Source organism: Ambystoma mexicanum, chromosome 12, assembly GCF_040938575.1.
Source record: "Ambystoma mexicanum isolate Mex_15411 chromosome 12, UKY_AmexF1_1, whole genome shotgun sequence".
NCBI lineage: Eukaryota > Metazoa > Chordata > Amphibia > Caudata > Ambystomatidae > Ambystoma > Ambystoma mexicanum.
Genome location: NC_090936.1, coordinates 1,223,344,100 through 1,223,371,319, shown reverse-complemented (window position 1 = coordinate 1,223,371,319; position 27,220 = coordinate 1,223,344,100). Strand labels below are relative to the sequence as shown.

The 27,220-nt window shown below is 48.9% G+C and overlaps 1 protein-coding gene across 13 annotated transcripts in view; it reads right to left on the bottom strand.

Moving 5' to 3' along the window:
- Nucleotides 1–27,220, bottom strand: part of MYBPC1 (myosin binding protein C1) — a 1,087,780-nt gene that overhangs the window by 770,085 nt on the left and 290,475 nt on the right. For all 13 annotated transcript variants that reach the window (XM_069629883.1, XM_069629891.1, XM_069629879.1 and 10 more), the window contains 2 exons: nt 16,749–16,912; nt 16,521–16,653 (listed from right to left, as the gene is read on the bottom strand). In XM_069629883.1, coding sequence (XP_069485984.1) covers nt 16,521–16,653; nt 16,749–16,912 — 297 coding nt within the window. The remainder of the gene's footprint in view (nt 1–16,520; nt 16,654–16,748; nt 16,913–27,220) is intronic.

Here is a 27,220-nt window from a genome sequence, read left to right as displayed (position 1 = left end):
CTTTTCTCTGTTTGTTCCATGGTGCTCTTTCTTTCTCCATGCTCCCTGACTCCCGCTTTTCTCTGCTGGTTCCATGAGGCCCATTCTTTCTGCCTGTTTCCTGATGCCACCTTCTCCTTGCCCGTTTCCTGATGCCCCCTTTCATGTGCATGTTCTCAGATGTCGCCTTCTCTTTGACTGTTTCAGGATGCCTCTCCTCACTGCATCTTCTGATGACGTTCCGTGGTATGCTTTCCATCTGCATGTACCCTATGCCCACTTTTCACCAGCTGTTTCCTAATGTCCCCTTACCTCTGTATGCTCACAGTTCCCCTCTTCTCTGTGCTTATTTTTAACAGGTCCCTCTTTTTGCGTATAGTCCTCTGGGCCCCGCACTTCAATCATATTCCGTAATGATCCCCTCTCCATTGTAGCAAACATTATTATGCTAAAAATGGCACCTCAATGGGGTCTGCATCACATGATGGGGCAATGGAAGAGCAGCTATTCCTATTCCTCCTGGGTAATGAGACAATCAGCACCTGTCCTGTTCAATCATGGTCTCTTTGCAGAGATTAAGGACATGTGTCCGCCACCCAGGGTCTATTGTAACATGTGGCGAACCGGCCTAACAGACCAGATTTCAGATCTGTCTTCCTTATATCACATGCAGTTCTATTGCATGATTTAGAAAGCGCATTGATTGGCTCTTTACACAATATGTGAATAGAGTCTGCATTTCATCACACTCTCGCTGCATCCACCAACCTGCCTTCGCTTCACATGCCTTGAACACTACATTCCAGAATGACTGCTCTACTCGATCATCAACAATGATACAAATTATTCAAAGCATTAAATACATTTTGCTATTTAGGATTCATGATTGTTTTCAGGTAAATAGTAAACTGATGGACAGTGACAATGAAGAATGAGGGGGTTCCTATGGCAGCGCTGGCAGTGTGGTCAGTCTCTGCGCTCTTGCGCGGGCCGAATCCTCCTCTGGTTCATCATTAATGGAGTTAAAGAGGACCATCTTCAGATGATTCTACAGATGATTCTACAGATGATTGCACAGATGATTCTGCAGATGATTCTACAGATGATTCTACAGATGATTGCACAGATGATTCTGCAGATGATTCTACAGATGATTCTACAGATGATTCCACAGATAATTCTGCAGATGATTCTACAGATGATTGATTCTACAGATGATTCCACAGATGATTCTACAGATGATTCTGGAGATGATTCTACAGATGATTCTTGAGATGATTCCGCAGATGATTCTACAGATGATTCTACAGATGATTCTTCAGATGATTCCACAGATGATTCCACAGATGATTCCGCAGATGATTCTACAGATTATTCTTCAGATGATGCCACAGATGATTCTACAGATGATTCTGCAGATGATTCTACAGATGATTCTGCAGATGATTCCACAGATAATTCTGCAGATGATTCTACAGATGATTGATTCTACAGGTGATTCCAAAGATGATTCTACAGATGATTCTGGAGATGATTCTACAGATGATTCTTGAGATGATTCCGCAGATGATTCTACAGATGATTCTACAGAAGATTCTTCAGATGATTCCACAGATGATTCCACAGATGATTCCACAGATGATTCTGCAGATGATTCTGCAGATGATTCTTCAGATGATTCCACAGATGATTCTTCAGGTGATTCCACAGATGATTCCACAGATGATTCTACAGATGAATCCGGAGGCAGTGCAAGGGCAACTGGTTATTGTAAAGCACCGGAGGGGGGTGTCTGTACACCTGCTCTCTATATGGCAGAGTGGAAGCAAAGGGCACCCCAGCCAAGATTCTCTATGCGGTAGCTATGGGCGAGCAATCAAGGCTTAACCTTTCAGGAGGTGATGCGGACTGGTTCTTAAGTACAGCGTAGTCCCCAAGCACCCACAAAGTAATGTCCACACACTATGTTAATGAAAACACAGTCTTTGTATAAATAAGGCTTTGATTATGTACACATACAATAACACACTTTGTGCTCCGACAATTCTAAAATGGTAAATATATACAGTCTCAATGTGGTACCACATTCATTCTTGATTTCATTAAAATGCATCAACTGTACTCAGTTCAAATGTCATACAAATCAGTCAATAAAGTGAACCAACAATAGACATAGGAGGAAAGCAGGTTGGTTAAAACAATAAGCAGAATACTGGCTACGTTACCTAGACACAGTTCTGTGTGAGGATCCCCCCACCTAGCCAAGTTGTAAATACAGATATAATACAAGCCCAGTCTATATATTGTTTATGAGTCTTATTTCCCTCTAAGAAGTTTCTAAAACCCCAATGTACCTGGAATTGCAGAGTTCGACGTCAGGTCATCGACAGATCCTTCTTGAGCGGCTCCCTTTAAGGCAGGAGCCACATATTGTCGAGCTCCCATGAGGAAATGGTGAACAAAGGCATTGAGGCGACAGCTTCGGTCTTGGCGGTGCTCGTCGATGATCAATCGGGGACGTCCTGCGAGGATGAGGCATGCAGTAAACCTCGACGATGATAGTTTGTTGCCGCAAAGAGTCACTGAAGAACTTTGGGCCAGCAAGGGTGTTGAGTCGTATGCATCTCTGAGGTCTTCAGGTGGCGGGAAACCCACCGGCAGATGCTCCTCGACTCATCAGCGGCCTCAACTTTCTCCGGCGGGACAAAGCTGTCGGCGGTGCTGGCGAGAGTGTCCGTGAATTCAAAGTGTCTTAATCAATAGAGCGTGGCGGCTCCGTCATCAGCGGCTCAGCCTCAATCGGTTCCCGCTTCTGGGCAACACAACTTCGACGTGCCTCCAGCGGTTATAGCAAACCTACGAACCCTGGTCGATGATGGTGGACGGCTGTCCGGTGCTTCCCTTTGTTCTCCTCGGCAGTCCCCGTCTTCGGTCGACAGGCTTTCGAAGGCTGGCTTCCAGGGTGCTTCGGATAAGATTAGTGGTGCACAATGGTGCCTCGTAGCTCGGGAAGAGGTCTCCTAGCCAGGTCTTCTCTTGGATCCGTTTCGCCGGCACGGTAGCTTTCGGATTGCAGCAAAGGTAACAGCAGTCAACCTTCTTCTTTGGCTTGGCTTCGAGATTAAGCATCAGTTTCGACTTCAGCTTCTGAACGATTTCTAGAAGTGAGAGGCCCCCAGATGTACTGTTCTGTCTCTCATTCACTCTGATGGGTCACACTCAGGCAACCATTCACTCAGAAGGGCATTCAGCAGTCAGGCAGCCAATCAGGCTCACAGTGTATTCAGGCCATCCTCTCCCTCTCAGACACTCACAACAAGGAATGTGTATTGGGACAAGTACCCAGCCATTCAGCACTCCACACTGCATTCATACCAGTTTCGGGCATGGCTGTCTCAGTCTTTGTGTCACATAGCAGAAACTAGACAGCCATAACCAGAAGTGCATCCACTCCATTCACCCAGGTCCCACCCCAAGGGTGTACCCACAACATACAGTCACTGGGAAGGCTCCTGCCAATCTAGCCTTGACTTTCCCACCATACCATATATGGAACTTCCACCCAACAGCCAGTCAGGGGGAAGGGACAGAGCCAGGGCTTCCCAGGACTTCGGGAAAAACAAGGTAACAGGCAATAGAAAGCAAGAGGCCACAGGGGCCATATTGTCTCCTATCAGGAATCAACTGATTCCAATGGCAGGGCCTGGGTATCCCAAAATGGAGGATACTCAGAGCACCTGTCAAATTCAGCATGGAGCTGCCACCAGGGAATCCCAAGGATCTGTACACCAAAACAAAAAGAGAAAGAGCTGCACTGCCAGGAGTTCCACATGGACTCCTGTGCAGAAAATAACACAAAACATACACAAAAAAAGACTACAAAACAAGGACAAAACAAGGACAGGGAGGCCCTGTACCTCCAATGCATTTCCAGCATCACAGTCATGCAGGAGCCTGGTCCCATAAATCCAGTGGGTGGCCAGGTAACCAATATGCACAGCAGACAGGGACATCAGCAAGGGAGAGGGAGAGGGAACGTGGAAGCAAAAAGGAAGGTCTTGAGTTGCTTCTGGAACCATAGGTGGTCCTGCTCAAGTGTGAGAGAGTCATGGAGGCTGTTCTAGAGGGAGGACCTAGCCGAGGACAGAGATCTACCCCCACTCTCTGCCTGGAGTAGCGACTGACCCTCAGAGAGTTGGAGGTAGATGAGCGGAGGGCTCAAGAAGGAAGATGCTTAGGAAGAGAAAGTTGGATGTAGTGTGGTCCCTGGCCCCAGAAAGCCTTATGAACAATGCAGAGGGTCTTGAACTTGATCCTCACAGCCACAGTGAGCCAGTGGAGATATTTCAGGGCTCGAGGGATACGTTCGCTGGGCTTGAGAGGCCAAGGACAAATCTTGCAGTCCCGTTCTGGGTTAGTTGTAAAGGGCGAGGAGTAGAGGCAGGCAGATTTAGAAAGAGTCTGTTGCAGTAGTCCTACCTGGAGGAGCAGGCCTCTGGAGACAGTGAGCTTCTGGAGGAAAGTGAGAAAAGGAAGACTACTTCTGAGGAGGTGCAGCTGATAGTGTGACTTCTTAGAGACGCCAGAGATGTGAGCAGAGAAGGGGAGGGTGTAGTCGAAGATCACACCAATGTTCTTAGCCTCACAGGAAGGCACAGGTAGAGGGCCCGGGGTGGGCGTCCAGAGTGAGCGAGGGCAGGAGGGAGCAGGTGTCCCAATGAGGAGGGCTTCAGTCTTACTAGCATGAAGGCAAGAGGCGTAGAGAGGGTAGGACCTGAGCGGCAAGACCCCCCCAGCATCTGTAAGTGCCCACCCAGCAGCACTGTGGGGGCATTTACAGATGTTAATGTCACTGCAGTGGGCGCAGCTACATTAGCTTCATGGCCCAGTTGGTATTGGTATTGTTTATTTGTAAAGCGCCTATACACAAAGCAAGTGTTTCAAAGCGTTGAAAGAGGGAGGGAACAAGGGGAAAAAACAAGTAATTCAGAGTCTTTGAATTTCTGAATGATACAAGTCTGCACGGGCAGAGTGGGTGCATGGAACGAGTACATTTAATACAATTAACAGTGTAGATAACAGTAAAAAACGTCTGATGACTATTCTTTAGTTTTTCCAAGTGCATTGAGGCACCATCATGCAAGGAGGGGATACAAGGGAAAAACAGATAGACGATCTTTAAGCCATGGTGCATTTAGACCGTGCAAGTGCGCAGAAAGATGCAGGAGAGGGTCTAGTGGGAGGGACAAGTGCAGGGAGTGGGAGGGACCAAGTGCGCACAGTCAGTCAGAAGCTGGGTTAAGTGCAGAGAGATGCCACTCTCATGGGTCATTGACCAAGTGCTGTAACAATGAGGCAAGTGCGATAGGACCAGCGGGGGTGCCTGGGACCTGTGAGACTCTGAGGTACATCAGGCAGCCAGTCAGTAGGCAACCAGTCGGTAGGTTAGCAGGGAAGAGGGAGAGAGAAGGAAGAGGAGAAGAGGACGGTCTTAAGGAGTTTCCGGAACTTAAGGAGATCAGGATCAAGACGGAGAGTGGCAGGGAGGCTGTTCGAGAGGGAGGCCCCTGCTGAGGATAAAGATCTCCCTCCAAATCTCTGCTTGGAGAACCGACTCACTAGCAGAAGGTTGGAGGTAGATGAGCGGAGGGCAATGGAAGGAGAGTATTTAGGTAGGCGATGTTGCAGATGGGTAGGTCCCAGGCCCCAGAAAGCCTTGTGGACAATGCAGATGGTCTTGAACTTGATCCTTGCAGCCACAGGGAGACATTGGAGGGATTTCAGCGCCGGAGAGATGCGGTCCCTGGGCTTGATGCCAATGATAAGTCTTGCAGTTCTGTTCTGGAACTAGTTACAGAGGTTACAGAGCAGAGGCAGGGAGGTTGAGAAAGAGGCTGTTGCAGTAGTCCAGCCTTGAGAGAAACAGGGTTCTGGAGACAGTGATCCGCTGGGGGAAGGTGAGAAAGGAAAGAGTACCTCTGAGGAGATGTAGCTGGTATCTGTACTTTTTAGAGATGTCCGAAATGTGAGTGGAGTAGGAGAGAGTGGAGTCGAAGATGTCGTGGAAGCAACCACTCTTTCGGTGTGGAGGGTGAGCTGAGAGGTAGCCAGTTTCTCCAGGAGTTTGCCCAGGAAAGGGGTGATAGAGATAGGGCGGTAGTTTGCCAGAATGGAGGGGTTGGCAGAGGGTTTCTTAAGTAGAGGGTGCACAAGGGAGTGCTTAAGAGAAGTTGGGAAAACTCCAGTGGCAAAAGAGAGATTGCTGAGATCAGCCAATGCTGGAGCGAGAGAGTCAATGTTGCCCTTATTGGTTTAGGAGAGGCAGGGGTCCACCTGTTTGGATGAAGCCTTCATAGACCGGACGTGTCTGGCGACCTCATCAGGTGGGATGTGAGTGAGAGAAGAGAGGAGAAGTGGTGGAGGGGTCAATGGAGGCTCCAGAGGTGTTGGCAAATGAGGTGGTGTGGAGGAGAGAGAGTAAAGGATGTCTTGGGTTTTTGCAGTGAAGTGTGCAGCCAGGGCCGAAGAAAGGTTCTGGGTGGGTGTGACAGAAGAGGAAGCTGCTGCAGGATTGGCAGGTTCTTTACAGACTTTGAAGTTTGACCGTGTTGTTTGATGCAGCGGAGATTCAGGCTTGAAAATACACTATTTTCTTGGAGTGGATGCAGAGTCGATATAGCCTTTGAAGGAGGCTACAGTCCAGTTTGTCAGAGGGTCCGCCTGACGAATTCCATTTCCGCTCAGCTGCCCTACACGTTTAAGGGGAGCCAGCTCAATGTCGGAGTCGTACCAAGAGTTGCACTTTTTAGAAGGCTTCAGTCAGAGCCTCATGACAGGGGCAAGAGTATCAAGGGTGTTAGAGAGATTGAAGTTAGCGAGGGCTGTGTCAGAGTGGGAGTCAGCCAAAGGAGTAGGAGGCAGAGAGTAGGTGGAGGCAAAGGCAGTCACAGTCACTCTTTTCATGCGTCTGGTGACTTTGAGACTGAGTGACCACGCCGGGTGTGCTGATGCAAGAGGAGAGGAAAGCTTCAATTGTAATGAGAGAAGAGAGTGGTCTGTCCAAGAGAGAGAGGTAATGAGATGGATAGAGAGAGGGATGTCGGTAGAGATGAAAGCATCCGAAGTGTGGCCCGCTGTGTGCGTGGAGCCAGAGGGTAAGATAGAGAAGGAGAGAGAATCGCATAGGTTGCACAAGTGTCCTGAGGAGTCAGGAGAGTCCAGATGGATGTTGAGATTACCCAGCAGGAGGAGTTGAGAGGAGGAGGAAACTAGAGAGGAGGCCAGGTCAGGTCAGCCCATTCTGTGAGGAAGAGAGTGGACTGCCTTGGTGGCCGATAGAAGGTGGCCATAAGGAGAGAAGATTTAGGAGAGAGTGAGAGCCTGAAGACTCAGCACTCGAAGGGGGAATAAGCCTGAGTAGGGATGATGGACGCATGTATCAGGGCCACTCCCCCTCCTGTCCCATTGGGCCTGGGCACAGAGAGGATCTTGTACCCTTCAGGGAGGAGTGTGTCAAAGCTTGTGACAGAGCTGTCCTTGAACCATGTCTCTGTGATGGCAAGCACGTCAAGATCCATGAGTTCAAGGAGGTTGTAGATGTAAGACGAGTGTTTGACAGCAGAGCAAAAGTTAAGCGTGGCAATATGGAGTAGCTTGCCGTCTTTGAATGTCTTCTTCGAGGCGGGGGAGCAGGGATGGTGATCCCCCGAGTGTGCCAGAAGAGCCAGAGGGTTAGTGGAGGGTGGCGGAGGAGACAAGGCCGACAAGGGACAGTGAGGAAAGGTGAGGGAGCCTGTGCAGAGGAGGAGGAGGGCACAGTAGGCAAGGAAGCCTGTACAGAGGAGGAAGGCACAACAGGCAAGGGAGCCTGTGTGGAGGAGGAGAAAGGCACAGCAGGAAAGGGTGCTTGTGCGGAGTGGGCGGAAGGCACAGCAGGCAATGGAGCCTGTGCGGAGGAGGAGGCAGGCCCAGTAGGCAAGGGAGCCTGTCCACGGGGAGAGGTAAGGTTTGAGAGATGAGGTAGGTTCCATTCCGATAGACATTAATGAGGACCTTGGAAATGGCGAAGAGGTCAAGCAGGACCTCCCAGCGGGTGTCATCGTTAATGGGAGAAGAGGCGATAGGAAAGAAAAAGGTGACGATGTGGAGAGACCACAAGTCGGGTGAGGGAATGACAAAGAGGATGTCTGCGAGAGTCTCTCTGGCGGAAGCTGTTAAATAGGTGTCTGCAATACGAAGGCCTGGGTTGGAGCCCGGTATGTCCTTCTTACATTTCTTCCGGCCAGATTTAGATTTAGACAATCTTGACTATGCCTCTGATTAATGAAGATATCGTTGGAGGCTTACCATTCCTGAATTGCGGACAGACAGTCAAGTATGAGAGAAGGAGCAGAAGAGGGTGAGGGCAGCCTGAAGGAGAGCTCGGTGTCATCCGCATAACACAGAAAGTTAGAACAGGAGGTAGAGATGCAGTGGACCCGAGGTGCCAGGTAGTGGTTAAAGAGCCGGGGAGAGAGACAGACACCTGGGGAACACCACAAGTAGAGAGAGAGGGATAGAAGAGAGGAAAGACCCAAGTTGGACCTGGGAAGGTCGATCTGTGAGAAAGGAGGTCAAAAAGGCTAGGGCCTGACAGGAGATATGCAGGTTGTCACAGAGACGATTGAGCACGATGGCGTGGTTGACCGCTTTGAAAGCAGAGGATAGACCAAGGAGAATGAGCACAGAAGGCAGGTTAGAGTCAAGATTGGAGAGTAAGTATTCACGGGTGTTCAGGAGAGCAGTTTCCCTGCTTCAGGCTGCTCTGAAGCCAGACTGGTGGTCATGGAGACAACCAACAGATTCAGTATTTAGATTAAGCTGGAGATGCCCAGCTTTTCCTGGAGTTTGCCCATGGAGATCGGGCGATAGTTTTCCAGAGAGGAAGGATCCGCAGAGGGCTTCTTAAGAAGGGGGTGAACAAGGGAGTGCTTGAGGGAGTAGGGGATTGCAGAAATCGGCCAGGGCTGAAGCAAGGGTGTTGATGTGGTCCTTAATGGTTCTAGAGGAGCAGGGAGCACCTGCTTTCACAAGACTTTCATAGATTGGACTTGTCTAGAAACATTGTTGGGAGTGAACAGGAGAAAGGAGGAGAAAGGAAGAGAAGATAAGGCCAGAGATGGGCCTGGGATGGGAGAGGAACAGGAGGTAGATGAAGAGGAGAGAGTGGACAGGATGTTCAGAGTTTTGTTTATTTTATTGATTTATTTATTTCATTTATAAAGCGTGCACAAACCCTTAGGCATCAGAGCGCTGTCGAACCAGTTACATGGGGCCTGAAGGCGAGGCGGCATAATGTTACAGAGGAACCGGCAGCAGACCCCTTTTGTGGTGAAATAAGATGCCAGAGCCGTGCAATGGGCCTGGGAGGGAACAGGCGAGGTGGAGACTGCAGCAGGATTGGCCAGCTCCTTGCAGATTTTGAAAAGTTCGGCCGAGTTATTAGAAGCTGCTGAAACGCAGGCTTGGATGTGTGCTCTCTTCTTAGAAAGGACAGAGAGTATTGCCTTTGGAACAGGCGGCAGGCCAGTTTTTCAGAGGATGAGCTTGATTCCCTCCACTACCTCTAAGTTACCCTACACTTGCGCTTAAGGGTGGCGAGGTCGGAATCCTACCAAGAGTTGGACTTGGATGCAGGCTTCAAACGGATGCTCATGACAGGAGCAAGGACATCAAGAGTGTCAGAGATTGAGAGATAAAGGTTGGAAAGGGGTCTGTCAGAGTGTGAGTCAGCTGAAGGTGTAGGAGGAGGAGAGAAAGTAGCGGCAAATTCCTCCACTGACACCCACTTCATGGGTCGGATGACTGAGAAGCTGGCTGGCAGTGCTGGCATCGGCTTAACCTGAGGTGCAGAGAGCGACAGGTGAGAGGAGAGAAGAAAGTGGTCGATCCAAGAGAGAGGAGTGGTGAGAGGGTTGGAGAGCGGGAGGTCTTACGAGATCAGAACATCCAGGGTGTGCCCTGCAGAGTGCCTGCAGAGTGAGTCGGGCCAGAGGGAAGAATAAAGAAAGAGAGTCGCAGAGGTTGCGAAAGAGCTCCGAGGAGGGGCTAGGAGCATCCAAGTGGATGTTAAGGTCTCAGAGGAGAAGAGGTTGAGAGGTAGAGGCAAGGAGGGAGGAGGAGATGTCAGCCCACTCGGAGAGGAAGAGGGTGACCTGGCCAGGCGGCCTGTGGATGGTGGCCACAGTGAGAGAGAGGCCAGGAGAGATAGAGAGCCTGCAGACCAGGCATTCAAACGAGAAATAGGCCTGCGTAAAAATGACAGAAGCAGGGATCCACTCTGGGAAGCTCAGGGCTACTACCCTCCAGGACGGTCTGTTCAGGGTTAGGAGAGGATCTTGTAGCCATCAGGGTGGAGAGTGTCAAAAGTCGTGACAGAGCTGTCCGTGAACCAAGTCTCGGTGAGACCGAGTACATCCAAATCAAGATGGTTGAGGAGACGGCAGATGACCTCATGTCAGAGCATATGGACTTGATTGCCACAAGGGCCACATAGGACCGGAACTGCAAGCCTGTCACGCCTGTTACACCTCCTAAGGGCAGTGAAGAAACATATCGAACACGTCAGCGGAGGATAAAGACATATCGGGAATTCCACCCTCATCGTTATGTTTCTTCCCCGTTCTTTCGGCATTGGTTGTCTCCATGGAGATGTGCATTGCGAAACAGTGCCCACGCGGTGTATCCTGAGAAACGCCGCGGACGTTGCGGTCACATGCTTCATCACATGAATGCTTCCTTATTGTCTGCGAGCATCTTTCTATGAAGCCCGCCCAGCAACTCTTTGCTTTTGATTGAACTCAAGTACTATGTTTCGCTTGTTTATTGATCCAGATCCCGACTGTGGCTTTCCCTGTTCTGTGACTTCTCTTCTGCCTACCGATTCTGTTTTGACTTTGACCGCTTGTTACCTGAACCCGGCTTGCTTCTGGACTGCCTGAATTACAGACACCTGTTACCTTGCCTCAGTAGGATCTGCAAGCGCTTCCCGTTTGCCCTCCAAGTTCATTCATCTTTGACTTCTACCTGTGTACGGAGACGCTGCTGCTATTCCGCTTAAAGACCTCCCGTGAGTACCTTCAGTCTCCTGTTTCTCCTAAGAAGTCCTCTTGGTTTCTTTTTCTTCCCATGCACGCAATCAGGACGCTTTGCTACTAAAAGCACGTGCACCATCCCAACTCTAGTGCGGCCCTCGTTACATTCGGGGTAGCCCCTCACTAACCTTCCCTCCTTCCTTTCGTTTTGGCAATTGGACTTCCTTGGACTGGGTATATCCTAACTTGGGAAGCTTCGGTTTTTTGGGGTATTTGTTGAGAATAATTAACAACATGTTAGTAATAGGATACTGCTTGGATTTTCTTCAGTTCTCCCAAGGTCCCTCACATCTGATACGTGTAGGAACATAAACCTTCAGAGAAATACAAGGCCCTGGAACATATCCATCCTACAATCAACCAGTGTATGTTTTCTGTGCCTTAAGTCTGTTCAGTTAGGTGTGGTATTTGTCATTTTGATTCTAATTTTCCTTCTTTCTTTTCAGCCTGGGTCCCAGCAGTTTGGTTCTCCTGCTCTTGCGTTGGATTTATTCCTTTGTACTGTTATTTATTAAAACAGCAAAGGGGTGTATCTACAGGAAGATCTCCCTCACTGCCGAGTGGGGAAGAGACCCTGGCCAGGACGGGCCTCGGTCTGTCTCCCTGGACCCAGTCTGGAGGTCTGAAGGTTCCATCCATTGAGTATGGTCAGAGGGGCAGTTGGGTGAGTACTTCACAAAGCCAGAGACAACGATGAGGAGAACAAACAGAAGATGAAGAAACATGTAGGAGACAGGTGAAAAAAACTGACCTGCAGGTGAGCGTCCAAGTAGTAAAGCAATAGAGATAAAGGGAGGAAGATTCAATGTTCAGACCTGGCGCTCTGATGGTGTCCAGCAAACAAGGCACCATGATCAGCGCCAGTGATGGAAACCGGCAAACGCTCACCAGTAGCGCATCTCACTAGCGGAGATGGACAGCTAGGGCCCTGGTCTGAATGTGAGGAGAGTGAGTATGACACAGATGAGTCACACCTGGCAGATGGTGAAGAATCTAATGAAGAGTTGCAGATAGAAACACATGGACCGGCACTATCAATCCCCGAACAGTGCAGAGAGGGAAGACCGGTAAGGACCAGGCTGAAACCAGTGAGACTAATGGAAGAGATGGGGAAAACTCTGCCTCAGTATTTAAGAAAGGGGGAGATGCCATGTTGTATATCGGTTAACCTTGTTGTGTGGGCAGAGTCTTGTTGAGGATCGAGTTAAGGGAAGTGACGAAAGGGACAGTGGGATCCCCAGTTCAGAAATAAAGTTCCTGTTGAATGTACGCTTTGTGTCCCACTCTTCTAATGGTACTCCTGCCTCGCGGAGAGGTCTTTTGAACGGGATTACTATTGTGCCAGAGGATTGAGGCTAATAGAGTACCTAATGGTTAACTCCCTCTTAATTTATGCATTTCATCACAGTGCATGCAGTACATATCATTACTTTCATGAATGTATTCCCGCAGCTCTAAAGACATGAAGGGAAATCTAAGTCTATCTTGCTGGCTGAACCAGGACAGCTGCAGCATGGCGCTATGGGATGGTGCTTTTCCTGCGATTAATCACATTTTTTAAGTTCCCAATGGAAAGAACATGGGCCTCATTACGAGGTTGCTGGTCCGGAAACAACGGTACTGGTAAGCTTGCCAGTAACGTTGTTTCCGGACTGGCAAACTACGAGTTCTGCGAATGGGTGCCTTTCCGCCCACCAGGTCTGAACTGGCGGGCGCAAAGGCACCCGCTAGCAGACCTTGACGGATGCACCGGCACTGTTGCACACAGTGCCGGTGTATCCGCCCTCCCCATTCCCATTGAGTCTAATGGGACTCGAATGGGAATGGGGATTTTCTTTTTCCAGCGCCCTGCCGTAGGGACCGCCGGGGCCATGATGCCCTGATAAATCCTCATTGCCGGGCACCGAAAAGAAGACTCTGGCGGCAGCTGTGCCGTTTTTACCGGCATGGCTATCGTCTGAGTCATAATGAGGCCCCATTTGTTTTAAAATGTATAATTCTTTTTTAAATTTCTTTCTATTGTGTTTCAGTTCAAAGACCTTTTCACAAAAATAATAAAACATACACATATATCAATACATTTTCATTACAAATTGATATAAAACCTTTCATCATAATTAATAAAACAATACAATTCAGCCACATTCAATTGCAATATACCTTTCCAATGGCCGCATGACTTTCAGCTTCCTAGCGCCTTCATTCTTCGCCAGAGTTTGAGCAACGCCATATTAAAATGGCGATTGCCGGCCATAAGACATTTAGTCCAAAAGGATTTACTCTTGGTTTCGTCCACATTACTAACAAATGGCTCCAAATAAGATACCTACAAATATCCCAGCGCACAGCAGCTGCTTAAAACATGTCAAAGAGACACCATTTGGCTTTGACATTTATAACAGTGTGCAGATCTGTTCCTCCATACTCTTCCCAAGCCGAGGTCCAATGACGCCAAGAGTGGGCAGTTGATTACAGCGAAGAAGCGTGATATATTATTTGCTGTTTGTTCTGTTTATATGATGATTTTCCCAGATTGATTTTTCTACAGATCTATCTCTCACTCACTATCAAACCTTGTCCACGATGAACTTCGGGCAGTGAGATGGGGAGCCTACCAGGGTAGAAGCCAGAGTCAGTCCTACTGCATAGGGCAAAGGCTGCACGGCACTAGTACCTGTCCTTTCTGTATGTGACTACTTGCATAAAAAGAGTACCATCTTTCCTAGAAGAATCTATGTGATCACTGCGCCAGCCATAACTGCGCCGACGAAAATGTCGATGCCAATTCCGGCACGGCGCAGTGATCAAATAGATCACTTTAGCCATGTCCCTGGCCCGCATTCCCTTATCCAAACCCCTCACCCCAATTAAATTTACGGTGGCACACTTTGGTGTGCGCCGCCGACTCCCCTCAATCCCTGTAGCGCCGGTTCCTCCCACTTACGTGGCTCGGAGCTGACGCTGCACGGTGCTTTTTTTTCTTTTTACTTTCTTGTCCCATGACTCGCATTACTGCGCCCAAAGAGTGCGGGGGACACGCCCGTAATCCCTGCTCTGCTTGGGTGCAGTAATGGGAGTCAGCATTTTGTGCGACCCCAAAGTCGCAGTAACTGGGGGCGCACTACTGAGGGTGACATTTTTGTATATTTTCTCCTAGCCTAATACCTGTCCCACATGATGCTGGCCAGTCTTTTTCTGTTTTCCCTAGGAAACGTCAAGGTCCCGCAGACCGAGTGGCAGAAACACCAGCACCCTGCTGCACAGAGGAAGAAAGCAGGGAGAAGCTTATACAGCGGTCTGGCATGCCACTCAACGGCAATGAGAACAACCTGACATGGCAGGAAGCACCTGAAGCAGTTCGCTCTGCTTGTCGGCAATGACTACACGCTGTGTGTTTCTCACGAGTACTGTGCAGCGGTCCCCTCTGCGAACCAACATCAGAAAGACTCTGCCGAGGCCCAGCACGAACTGGGACAGTAACCATATTTGCAGTGGGTCTCCATAATCAAAGCTGGCCAGACCTACATACATGAAGGGGGCAGAGCTAAAAAAAACCTTTCGTCTGTTTGGATAAACGTAAACCAGCCGTGGGGAAGGGAGAGACAGCAGATGGACCAGGGAACCAGAGGGGAGGGGGCGGCCAATGGGTAGAGAAGGGGCAGAAGAAAAGAGAAAGCAGGAAATTGTGGATTGTTCGGGTGAGGTCAGAGGAAGTGGGGGTGGTCAAAGGGACAATGAGGATGAATGGCAGAGGAAGCAGAGGAAGGTCGAGGCAGTCTATTCAAGAAGTGTGCAAAGTGAGGTATTGGTTGATGAGAGAAAATGGTGCTTGGGTATAAGTGTGCATGCAAGGTGGGTGAGTGAGATTGACAGAGGAAGAGTACTGACTGAAGGAGTGAAAGGATGGTGATTGATGGGAGGGTGAGGTGCAGTGCAGTGTGTAGAGGAGAGTAGTGGCGGTGTAGAGAGGGGAGTACTAATGATGTGCTGATGGGAGTAGTAGCAGTAGCAGTGTAGGAGGGGAGTGTCGTAGGAGGAGAGAGAGAAAGATCAGTGGAGGGAAAGAGCGGTAGGGAGAGATGAAGAGAGGGGGAAGGGGAGGGAGGAGAGGAGTTGAAAGGAAAGGGAGAGGAGAGGAGGATGAACATCAGAGAAAGGAGTAGAACGGTGTGGAAGAAAGGGTAAGTGCCACCAGGGTGACTGAACAGAAATATACTCTTGAAAACTATTCCACCCAGGACCCAAGTTAGTTTCCACCTAGAATATTCCCACAAAGTGAGACTTAGATAGATAAGGGAGTTGCCATTAAGCCATCACCTCCACCTCAAGGCAGGCACAACAAATACCGGAGGGGTCACCTATCTGTAGAGACCAACCTGGGGTCTAAGGACGCCTTAGTTAGGGTGGGAACAATCCAAGGTAGATGAGAGAGAGAGAGAGAGCGAGAGAGAGCGAGAGAGAGGGGCGGCCCTTAGTGGACCTCTGTGACAGTCACTTACAGTTTACTGGGGTGAGTAAGAGAACTTCTGAGGAGTGTTGGAAAAAAGATGGTTGAAAATGTAGGGGTTTTTGTCCAATAAAAAGTGATTTGTGCTCATAGAAGGCTAGCTGCAAGTTTACAAAGCCAGACCTATTTTATTTTCCTCTTCCCCTATCCTATTTTTTACTTCATAATATATTTCTTTTTACTTTGATACATCAAAAACATTTGTTAACACTGTTTGAGGGACAAGAGTGCTTGTTCACAAAGCTCTTTGGGATCTGGAAAGTTGGTAGTCATCAGCACCTGGCGAGTATTAGCTATGAGCCGCATTCGCTATTGACATGACTTTAGTACACTGATTCCCCATCTTGTCGTGATCTAGTGCAGCAATATCTGTGAGTTTGGACCAATCAGTTAAAGACAAGATCTCTGTGTGGGACAAATGGCGCAGCGCCTAATTGTCATGTTCAGAAGCCTACTTCCTGATTGAAGCTCACAAAGGCTCTTTGGGTAAAATGGCATTCTTTGTGATCAGCCACACTATTTGGAATATCCTATATCTGACACTACTCTAAATCCCAGGGCCTCCTGAGTTCCTTAATGCCCTAGTCACCCACTGTGACATGTCCAGTTAAGTATGCCTGTTCTCCATGTCCATGTGCTGGCTACTTTCATGCATCCCACTTTGTGTCTGAGCACCGCCATCGTTGCTGTCTCTGTCCTCGCTAAGTGATGCATTGACCTCGGTACACGTTGCCTCTGCGGGTCTGAATGAGATCATTAAGTTCTGGGAGTACATCCTTAGATGGTAAGCAGGTCTGAGGTGTTCAAACCTACAGTATCAATACGCCTACAATACAACAGAAGCATGAGAACACACAAGGGAAGAGCATTTGGGTGAGAAAGTAACCATGCAAGATACTTACTTTGGGCTTGGCCGTATTTCTTGTCCATTTTTGTACCACTTCAATTCCACTGTCGGATCTGCCAACTCTACCACAAACCTTGCTCGAGAGCCTTTATCAATCTGATATGCAGGGTCCAGCTTCTTTGAGAAAGCTTTGGAAGGAAAGAGAGGGACATGCCTTTATCATGACACGGGAGGGAGGGGGATGAGAGCCCGTACATTGGGGGAGATGTGTATGGCCGCATACCTTCGCTCTTCTTCTCTTCTCTGCGCATGCGCTTCAGCCGCTTCAGCATGCCCCTGAGGTCAGTGATGCCATACTGGAAGGCAATCTTCTCGTACTCAAGCGGGTGAGCGTTCTTCAGCAGCTCCCAGACATCTATCTCAGGCCCCTCTTCCTGCTTGATCTCTCTGGCGGAGTCAGAACAGAGAGGTTCCTTTCAGCACAAGAGACCAATCCATATCATGCATGAAGGCAAGCCTGGCGGGCGTCTGCTCTATGGGGTCATGGCTTTACCGTAGCCTCTTATTTCACACTAACTCATTATGGTTATGCTTGCACCTCATGCAAGGAACATTTTACAATATCCACCTGCAGAAGAATCCGGATTGTAATCTTTCTTTTACAGCGATCCGGGGCCTGATTCATGGAAGTGTTTTATAATAGCGCAATGCCATAGGAAAACGTTCTGTGAATCAGGCCCCAAGTGTGTTAACCGGCTAAATTATATGTTTTGCTCCTCCTTTTTCAATGGGCAGAGTCAAAATGCCAATCATTCAAGAGCGATGTTTGAAAACATTTCCATATGTTGGTTATTCAATCCATGTTGAGCAAGTGCTTTGCAATATAAAAAGCATGTTGAGCTCTTGTTCAAGGGTGCTTTAGTTTGGCTGATACCACACATGCAATTTAAATCAACAGTCTAATATGGATTAATACCATATGACATGTTTATCTGTCACACCTGTATGTGGTATGATTGGGGCTAGTTTATGCAATTTTGGGGGATCACACATCTGTATTATTTGTAGCTGGGGTTAGTTTATGCAGTTTTGGAGGAACGTTTGGGAAAGACGCAATGACGGAAAAGGGACTCATTGCTGACTTCGGATTCTCTGATGATGACCAGAACATCAAACCCTGGCCACATCTTGTGAGCAATGGACACATTCCAGCCCATGGCTTTTATGCAGCCGAGCCTCTCTCTTCAGGTGCTGCTCTGGGTTCAACAACAGATGTTATATGCGACTAATAATATAGGAGGGAGGGGCCAAAACCGCTGTTGGCACCTGTCTGCAGTAGATGTGCTATCCAACGTCTAGTCTAATATTGGAATCTGCACGTGGGCATTATGTGAGGGAATTCAATCAATCAATCACTACTCCTATGTTGCTGCGCATTAGCCCCTGTGATTACCTAGTATGAATGTTTTATTAATATAAGTATTTCTATACTTTTTGCTACGATATGGATGGTTGTGTTTGTGATTAATGACTATAGGGCCTCATTCCGGGTTTGGTGCTAACCATGGAGTAATTAGCTCCATGGTTGCCTCCGAAACCGTCCCAAATCCGGCATGGTGAATGGAGTAATTACCAGTCCATTCCAGGGTTGGCGGGGCGGTAATTCCCCATTCACCTTTTGCCCTTCCCCATTCCCATTTCTGCCCCATAGGGCTCAATGGGAATGAGGAAGGAGGTAATTACGGCACCGTAAATTACGGTACCGTAATTACCTTCAAAGTACCTTTGCGGGTCCCGTACTTTACTCCTGCTAAAAGCAGGAGGTAAGGAAGGACCCGCAAAGGGACCTCAGAATACAGAGGTAAGGGATTACCGGCATCGGCACCCTTACCGGTGCCGGTAATTCCTTACCTCCAACCTCGGAATGATGTGTCAATGCTCCAGCCTTGTGTGTGCGGCAAAGATGTATTTTCTATAAAGAGTGAAGATTAAAGTCTAAAGCCTGGAGTCTCCATCGGTGGCAATGTAGACATTGTTTAGAAATGGAAATAAAATAGCCCATCATTGTCCAGTTCAAAACCTGTTTTTTTATAGAGTGTGTGAAGGTCTTACGCCATCACTTCTTGTGACATGTTGAGGGGGTGAATTTCGCTATCACTATTGTTTTGGTGAAATGACGATGATAAACAGAATTAAAACAATATATATTGTAAAATGCCCTCCAATTAAATCTGGTCCTATTTTATTGTGGCTGCCATGTCTAAGGAAGCTGGAATTATTGTTTGCCTACCTTTGCTGTAGTATTGTCATAAGCCAATGTGTTTGCAACATCTCTACATTACTATAAAGTGTTTCTGCTAGCTTTGGCTCTTACGGTGCTGGTGGCTGTCAAACATGATGTCGATCTGCTCTTACACCATATAAAGGCTCACTAACATTCCTTGCAAATGTTCTGCACCTATGTCCGGGGAAACATTAGTTGTAGTATAAAGTTGCATCATGTTGGGCCCAAGAAAGAAGTACGTTTTTGAGCGGACGCTGTGTACTCGACACTTAACAAAGCAATATAAGAACACGGGCGATACTATGTGGGTTGTGTCAAAATAAGAAAGCCAACGTGGATGGTAGGAAGTAAAGAGAGTACAACATGTGTAGGTGCTGTTAAGCAAGGCAGAAATCAGTAAAACCGCTGTGGCAGAGCAGGCGGCCGCAGAAGTGACAGCGTGAATCAAGGTGAAAAGCGTGCACCAAAAAGGCAAAAATCAGAAGTGAAATCTCTACCTGAAAATAAGCGAGTAGCAACACATGTACATGGCTGCATCATAACCAAGACCTGGCAAACATGTCTGTTGGGCCGTTAATTGCCATTAATGCAGCTGAAACGTATTGACACTCTAAACTGGTACTCGACTGCTTCTATGTGAAAACTTGGGCATTCAAAACATGAAAAGATACGAACTACCAATCCATTCTCTCAGACACTTGTTTGATTGCTTCGAGTGCATGTATTTTCTTTACTAGTCCCGCATGAGCACATGAAGTGGAGATGCGTCTACGCTGGGAACTCATGGAAACTGAGGAATGACTCAGTCCCTCTTCTTCCTTGAACGCGATGCTCTCTCTCCCACATCATGAAAAGATCCCTTCATGAGCTGTGACAGGGGCGTTGATCACGTCTATAGTAGCAGAGTTATGAAGGTGCAACATGAGGCATACTGATAGGGTGAGAGTAATGAATCGCTTCTTCACAGATATATCCCACTGGACAAATAACCGACGGCAGGTATTCTAAGAACCAAAAAGCGCAAAGACATCTTCAACCACAAACAAGGAGCATGAAACCCATGAAGTGTGAGAGAAAGCGGTGAGTCGTACGCGTGTGACAGTGTACCAACCCATGAAGCGTGTGAGAAAGCAGTGAGCCGTACACGTGTGGCAGAGTACCAACCCATGAAGCGTGAGAGAAAGCCCTGAGCCGTACATGTGTGGCAGAGTACCAACCCATGAAGCGTGAGAGAAAGCGGTGAGCCGTACCCGTGTGGCTGAGCACCGCACCCCATGAAGCATGAGAGAAAGCGGTGAGCCGTACACAGTGTGGAAGAGAACCAACCCATGAAGCGTGAGAGAAAGCGGTGGGCCGTACACGTGTGGAAGAGTACCAACCCATGAAGAGTGAGAGAAAGCACGGTGAGTAGTACACAGTGTGGCAGAGAACCAACCCATGAAGCATGAGAGAAAGCAGTGAGCCGTACACGTGTGGCAGAGTACCAACCCATGTAGCGTGAGAGAAAACGGTGAGCCGTAAACGTGTGGCAGAGTACCAACCCATGTAGCGTGAGAGAAAACGGTGAGCCGTAAACGTGTGGCAGAGTACCAACCCATGAAGAGTGAGAGAAATTAGTGAGGCGTACACGTGTGGCAGAGTACCAACCCATGAAGCGTGAGAGTAAGCACGTTGAGTCGTACACAGTGTGGTAGAGAACCACCCATGAAGCATGAGAGAAAGCAGTCAGCCGTACACGTGTGGCAGAGTACCAACCCATGTAGCGTGAGAGAAAACGGTGAGCTGTAAACGTGTGGCAGAGTACCAACCCATGTAGCGTGAGAGAAAACGGTGAGCCGTAAACGTGTGGCAGAGTACCAACCCATGAAGAGTGAGAGAAATTAGTGAGGCGTACACGTGTGGCAGAGTACCAACCCATGAAGCGTGAGAGTAAGCGGTGAGCTGTACACGTGTGGCAGAGTACCAACCCATGAAGCGTGAGAGTAAGCGGTGAGCTGTACACGTGTGGCAGAGTACCAACCCATGAAGCGTGAGAGTAAGCGGTGGGCCGTACATATGTGGCAGAGTACCAACCCATGAAACGTGAGAGAAAGCGGTGAGCCGTAAACGTGTGGCACAGTACCAACCCATGAAGCGTGAGAGAAAGTGGTGACCCGTACATGTGTGGCAGAGTACCAACCCATGTAGTGTGAGAGAAAGCGGTAAGCCGTACACGTGTGGCAGTGTACCAACCCATGTAGCGTGAGATAAAGCCATGAGCTGTACACGTGTGGCAGAGTACCAACCCATGAAGAGTGAGAGAAAGGGGTGAGCCATACACGTATTACAGAGTACCAACCCTTGAAGAATGAGAGAAATTGCTGAGCCGTACACGTGTGGCAGAGTACCAACCCATGAAGGGTGAGAGAAAGCTGTGAGCCGTACATGTGTGGCAGAGTACCAACCCAGGAAGCGTGAGAGAAAGCAGTGAGCCGTAAACGTGTTGCAGAGTACCAACCCATGAAGCGTGAGAGAAAGCGGTGAGCCGTACATGTGTGGCAGTGTACCAACCAATGAAGCGTGAGAGAAATCGATGAGCTGTACACGTGTGGCAGAGTACCAACCCATGAAGCCTGAGAGAAAGCGGTGAGTCGTACACGTGTGGCAGAGTACCAATCCATGAAGAGTGAGAGAAAGCAGTGAGTCATACACGTGTGGCAGAGTACCAACGCATGAAGCGTGACAGAAAGCAGCGAGCCGTACACGTGTGGTAGAGTATCAACCCATGTAGCGTGAGAGAAAGCGGTGAGCCATACACGTGTGGCAGAGTACCAACCCATGAAGCGTGAGAGTAAGCGGTGAGTCGTACATGTGTGGCAGAGTACCAATCCATGAAGAGTGAGAAAGAGCGGTGAGCCATACACGTGTGGCAGAGTACCAACCCATGAAGCGTGAGAGAAAGCAGTGAGCCGTACATGTGTGGCAGAGTATCAACCCATGAAGCGTGAGAGAACACGGTGATCCGTAAACGTGTGGCAGAGTACCAACCCATGAAGCGTGAGAGAAAGCGGTGAGCCATACACGTGTGGCAGGGTAGCAACCCATGACGCGTGAGAGAAAGCGGTGAGCCGTACACGTGTGGCAGAGTACCAACCCATGAAGCATGAGAGTAAGTGGTGAGTCGTACATGTGTGGCAGAGTACCAATCCATGAAGAGTGAGAGAAAGCGGTGAGTCATAAACATGTGGCAGAGTACCAACCCATGAAGAGTGAGAGCAATCGCTGAGTCATACACGTGTGGAAAAGTACCAACCCATGAAGCTTGAGAGAAAGCGGTGAGCCGTACACGTGTGGCAGAGTACCAACCCATGAAGCGTGAGAGAAAGCGGTGAGTCGCACACATGTGGCAGAGTACCCACCCATGAAGCATGAGAGAAAACGATGAGCCGCACACGTGTGGCAGAGTACCAACCCATGAAGATTGAAAGAAAGCAGTGAGTCCTACATGTGTGGCAGAGTACCAACCCATGAAGCGTGAGAGAAAGCGGTGAGCCGTACACGTGTGGCAGAGTACCAACCCATGAAACGTGAGAGAAAGAGGTGAGCTGTACACGTGTGGCAGAGCACCAACACATGAACCGTGAGAGAAAATGGTGAGCCGTACCCGTGTGGCAGAGTATCAACCTATGAAGAGTGAGAGAAAGCGGTGAGCCGTACACGTGTGGCAGAGTACCAACCCATGAAGCGTGAGAGAAAGCAGTGAGCCGTACACGTGTGGCAGAGTACCAACCCATGTAGCGTGAGAGAAAGCGGTGAGCCGTACACTTGTGGCAGAGTACCAACCCATGAAGAGTGAGAGAAAGCGGTGAGCCATACACGTATTGCAGAGTACCAACCCATGAAGAGTGAGAGAAATTGCTGAGCCGTACACGTGTGGCAGAGTACCAACCCATGAAGCGTGAGAGAAAGCGGTGAGCCGTAAACGTATGGCAGAGTACCAACCCATGAAGCGTGAGAGAAAGCGGTGAGCCGTACATGTGTGGCAGTGTACCAACCCATGAAGACTGAGAGAATTCAATGAGCTGTACACGTGTGGCAGAGTACCAACCCATGAAGCGTGAGAGAAAGCGGTGAGCCGTACACGTGTGGCAGAGTACCAACCCATGAAGCGTGAGAAAAAGCGGTGAGCCATACACGTGTGGCAGAGTACCACCCCATGAGGCGTGAGAGAAAGCGGTGAGCCGTACATCTGTGCAGAGTACCAACCCATGAAGCGTGAGAGAAAGTGGTGAGCCATACACGTGTGGCAGGGTACGAACCCATGACGCGTGAGAGGAAGCGGTGAGCCATACACGTGTGGCAGAGTACCAATCCATGAAGAGTGAGGGAAAGCGGTGAGTCATACACGTGTGGCAGAGTACCAACCCATGAAGCGTGAGAGAAAGCGGTGAGTCATACACAAGTGGCAGAGCACCAACCCATGAAGAGTGAGAGCAATCTCTGAGTCATACACGTGTGGAAGAGTACCAACCCAAAGCTTGAGAGAAAGCGGTGAGCCGTACACGTGTGGCAGAGTACCAACCCATGAAGCGTGAGAGAAAGCGGTGAGTCGCACACATGTGGCAGAGTACCCACCCATGAAGCGTGAGAGAAAGCGATGAGCCGCACACATGTGGCAGACTACCAACCCATGAAGAGTGAGAGAAAGCGGTGAGTCCTACATGTGTGGCAGAGTACCAACCCATGAAACGTGAGAGAAAGAGGTGAGCCGTACACGTGTGGCAGAGCACCAAAACATGAACCGTGAGAGAAAGCGGTGAGCCATACCCGTGTGGCAGAGTATCAACCTATGAAGAGTGAGAGAAAGCGGTGAGCCGTACACGTGGAGCAGAGTACCAACGCATGAAGCGTGAGAGAAAGCGGTGAGCCGTACGCATGTGGCAGAGTACCAACCCATGAAGAGTGAGAGAAAGCGGTGAGCCGTACGCACGTGGCAGAGTACCAACCCATGAAGCGTGAGAGAAAGCGGTGAGCCGTACGCGTGGGGCAGAGTACCAACCCATGAAGCGTGAGAGAAAGCGGTGAGCCGTACGCGTGTGGCTGAGCACCGCACCCCATGAAGCGTGAGAGAAAGCGATGAGCCGTACACGCGTGGCAGAGTACCAACCCATGAAGCGGTGAGCCGTGCACGTGTGGCAGAGCACCGCACCCCATGAAGATCACTAGCAGGGAAAGCACCGGATCGCTGGAAGATCACTATATAAAGCAGTGTCACAGGAAAGAAGCTGGAGGCAGCTTCAGGCACCCATGCATAGGCTGCAAAAGATAGAAAAGCCACCACTTGTGGAAAAGATAAACCGCTGGATTTTGGGGCAAGTGTTCAAGCTCATTTTGAAACGAGGAAGAGGGCTATCATTGGCTCTCTAAATTGGGTTCCTCGCGTGGAAGTACTAGCAGAGGGTATAGACCACGAAGCGCACTGTCCCGAGTACTTCAGACTACAGGAGAGCCACCACTGCAATGGATTGCAATTATGCATGGACCTGCCCTTAGGTCAGGTGCAAGGAATTACAAAAAGAAAGAAAATATAACCATGAGGACTCCCAGAACTGTATCAGTGGCCTCTGACGGAATTACACGGAAACCGCCTGCTGACCATATACCGGACAAGCTCAAACGATGCGTTCATTGATAGTGCAGTCTTATATTGGGTACAGAGATGAAGGAATGGTTTCTAAAATGTGTATGCCACCATTGAGCGATGAGAGGCTGAGGGCACGAATCTTCTGCTGACTGTTCAGAGTTTAAAGCAAAGAATTGCCCTGAAAACCCTAGCTTTGACTCACAAATGGCTGAGCAACAGCGCCCCACCTTACCTGTCCGCTCGCTTCTCACGCCACACCTCCACTCGACCTACCAGAGCAGCCCAAACTCACAGCCTCATCGTGCCTAGATGCAAACCTCAAAAAGCTGGCGGGGTGAGCTTCCCCGTCCTGGCCTCCAAACTCTGGAACACCTTGCCCACACCTATCAGAATTGAACCATCATTCCACTCCTTCAAGAACAATGCTAAAACATGGCTGCTCTCCCAAGACTCGTGAGACCGTGACACAGTCCAGACTCCATGTGGGGTACAGGACTGTATATACATTTTCTCTCTGCCCTGTCCCTGTATTATACGCTGTTAATGGTACCCTTCGGTACATGTATATATGCTGTATATTTTTGTAACTCACTGTAACTACTGCTTTTTGTAACATGTTTAAGAGTATGTACATGTATATATGCTGTATATTTTTGAAACTTACTGTAACTACTGCTTTTTGTAACATGTTTAAGAGTATGCGCCCGGTTGCCCCTGGGCCTGGTTTTTTGCGCTTTATAAATAAAATCAAATCAAATCAAATCAAATTAAAGCATGTTTTGCCTAATCCTAAATGACATCTATTTTCCACTGCATCATGTTACATGTTTATGAAAAGAGGGAAGCGTGTTAAACATTGCAAACAAAGTCCTAAATGTAATCGGTTTGTTTACTAAATGAGAATAGATAAGGTTTAGTGAAACCGCTCGAATGATTTAAAAATCCAAATGTTAACATCACAGTTTACCATATTTAAATAAGGCAATTTTGCCTTTGCAAAATTAATGAATGCTTATAAAGGCTTATAAAAAAGAATGTCAATTATTGCCACTGGAATTTTAACTCGGATAAGTGATGTTCTTAATGAGGAAAATGCCCCTCTGCTATGCAGAAGCTAGAGTAGACTCCCAGCTGCACTTGAGAAAGCTACGGGTGGGGTGAAAGGTCGAGGGTGGCTGCGGGCTGCTTTTTTTATTATATGAAACGTGCACGTTTTGAACACACTCAAATCATTGGATCAGCGCCTGTGCTGCTGAGACCTCCTCGTGTGGGCTCCAGTGATCATTGAAGGACACACACACACACACACACACCCCCCTGGCATTTCACAGCTTCACCAGGCATAATCGGTAGCATTTCTACATGTGCATCCATGATCGCTGCCATGGAACCCACAAACACAAAGATCTTCTGAGCACGCTTCTCAAGCCATATGCACACACACATTACTTTGATAAAGCAGGTCCTTGCAAAGGGGACATTTTTGATTTCCTCAATGGGAACCCGTCACAGAGAAGTTGGGGCTCTAAAGGGGCAATACAAATGAAAGGTTGCTTCAAGGAGAGGAGCCACAACAACCGATATAAAAGCCATGCGTTAGTAACACACATTTTATTGAGAAAGGGCCCATGCCACGTTGCTGCAGCTTTCTTAGCCTGTGCAGGTGTGTGCAGAAAGTATGCAGCCGGACATTAGGAAATTGAGACCTGCGATGAAGGAGTTGGCTTAACTGTTGCATCAGTGCAACGCTCAGACCTACTTGTCAACCACATTATGCCGAGACTTTTGGGGAGCAGCTGTGCTTATAGATCCTGAAAAGCAGGGAGCAGGCCACGTGATCATGAGCACTGGGCTGGGACCCACAGCAATCAGGGCTTGCAGCTCAGGGCTACTATCGCAAGAGCAAGGTCATGGGACGCCATCACCCCAGACCATCCACACTATTCAGCAGGCCGGCGGGCCAGGGGTCTCTCATTAAAGCCCTGACACTGGGGGCTACAATCGCAAGAACAAGGTCATGGGACGACATCACCCCAGACCATTCACACTATTCAGCAGGCCGGCGGGTCAGGGTCCCTCATTAAAGCCCTGACACTGGGGGCTACTATCGCAAGAGCAAGGTCATGGGACGCCATCACCCCAGACCATCCACACTATTCAGCAGGCCGGCAGGCCAGGGGTCTCTCATTAAAGCCCTGAAACTGGGGGCTACTATCGCAAGAGCAAGGTCATGGGACGACGCCATCACCCCAGACCATCCACACTATTCAGCAGGCCGGCGGGCCAGGGGTCTCTCATTAAAGCCCTGACACTGGGGGCTACAATCGCAAGAACAAGGTCATGGGACGACATCACCCCAGACCATTCACACTATTCAGCAGGCCGGCGGGTCAGGGGTCCCTCATTAAAGCCCTGACACTGGGGGCTACTATCGCAAGAGCAAGGTCATGGGACACCATCACCCCAGACCATCCACACTATTCAGCAGGCCGGCGGGTCAGGGGTCCCTCATTAAAGCCCTGACTTGAATGGTGAGGCCCAAGTCCCAGTGGACAGTTTTAGCAAAGCCTAATTTTACCCTAATATTCTTGCTTATCCGTTCCTTTGTGTCTTGTCTTTTTTCCCACTACTTTCAGGTGCCAGAAAGTTGACAGCACCTGTCTTGAGTTTGTTTTCAGTGTTGCAAACACAGAGTAGGGTTGGAGAAATAAATGAATCTGAACCCCAAACCATCTACGTTTCCAGTGTATTCAGAGTTCAACAAATTTCACAAGCCTTTAAAAGGTTTGGGCGCTAGACAGGTGTTAAGGTACTGTCACTTTTAGGCTGATGGCAGTTTCAGTGAACA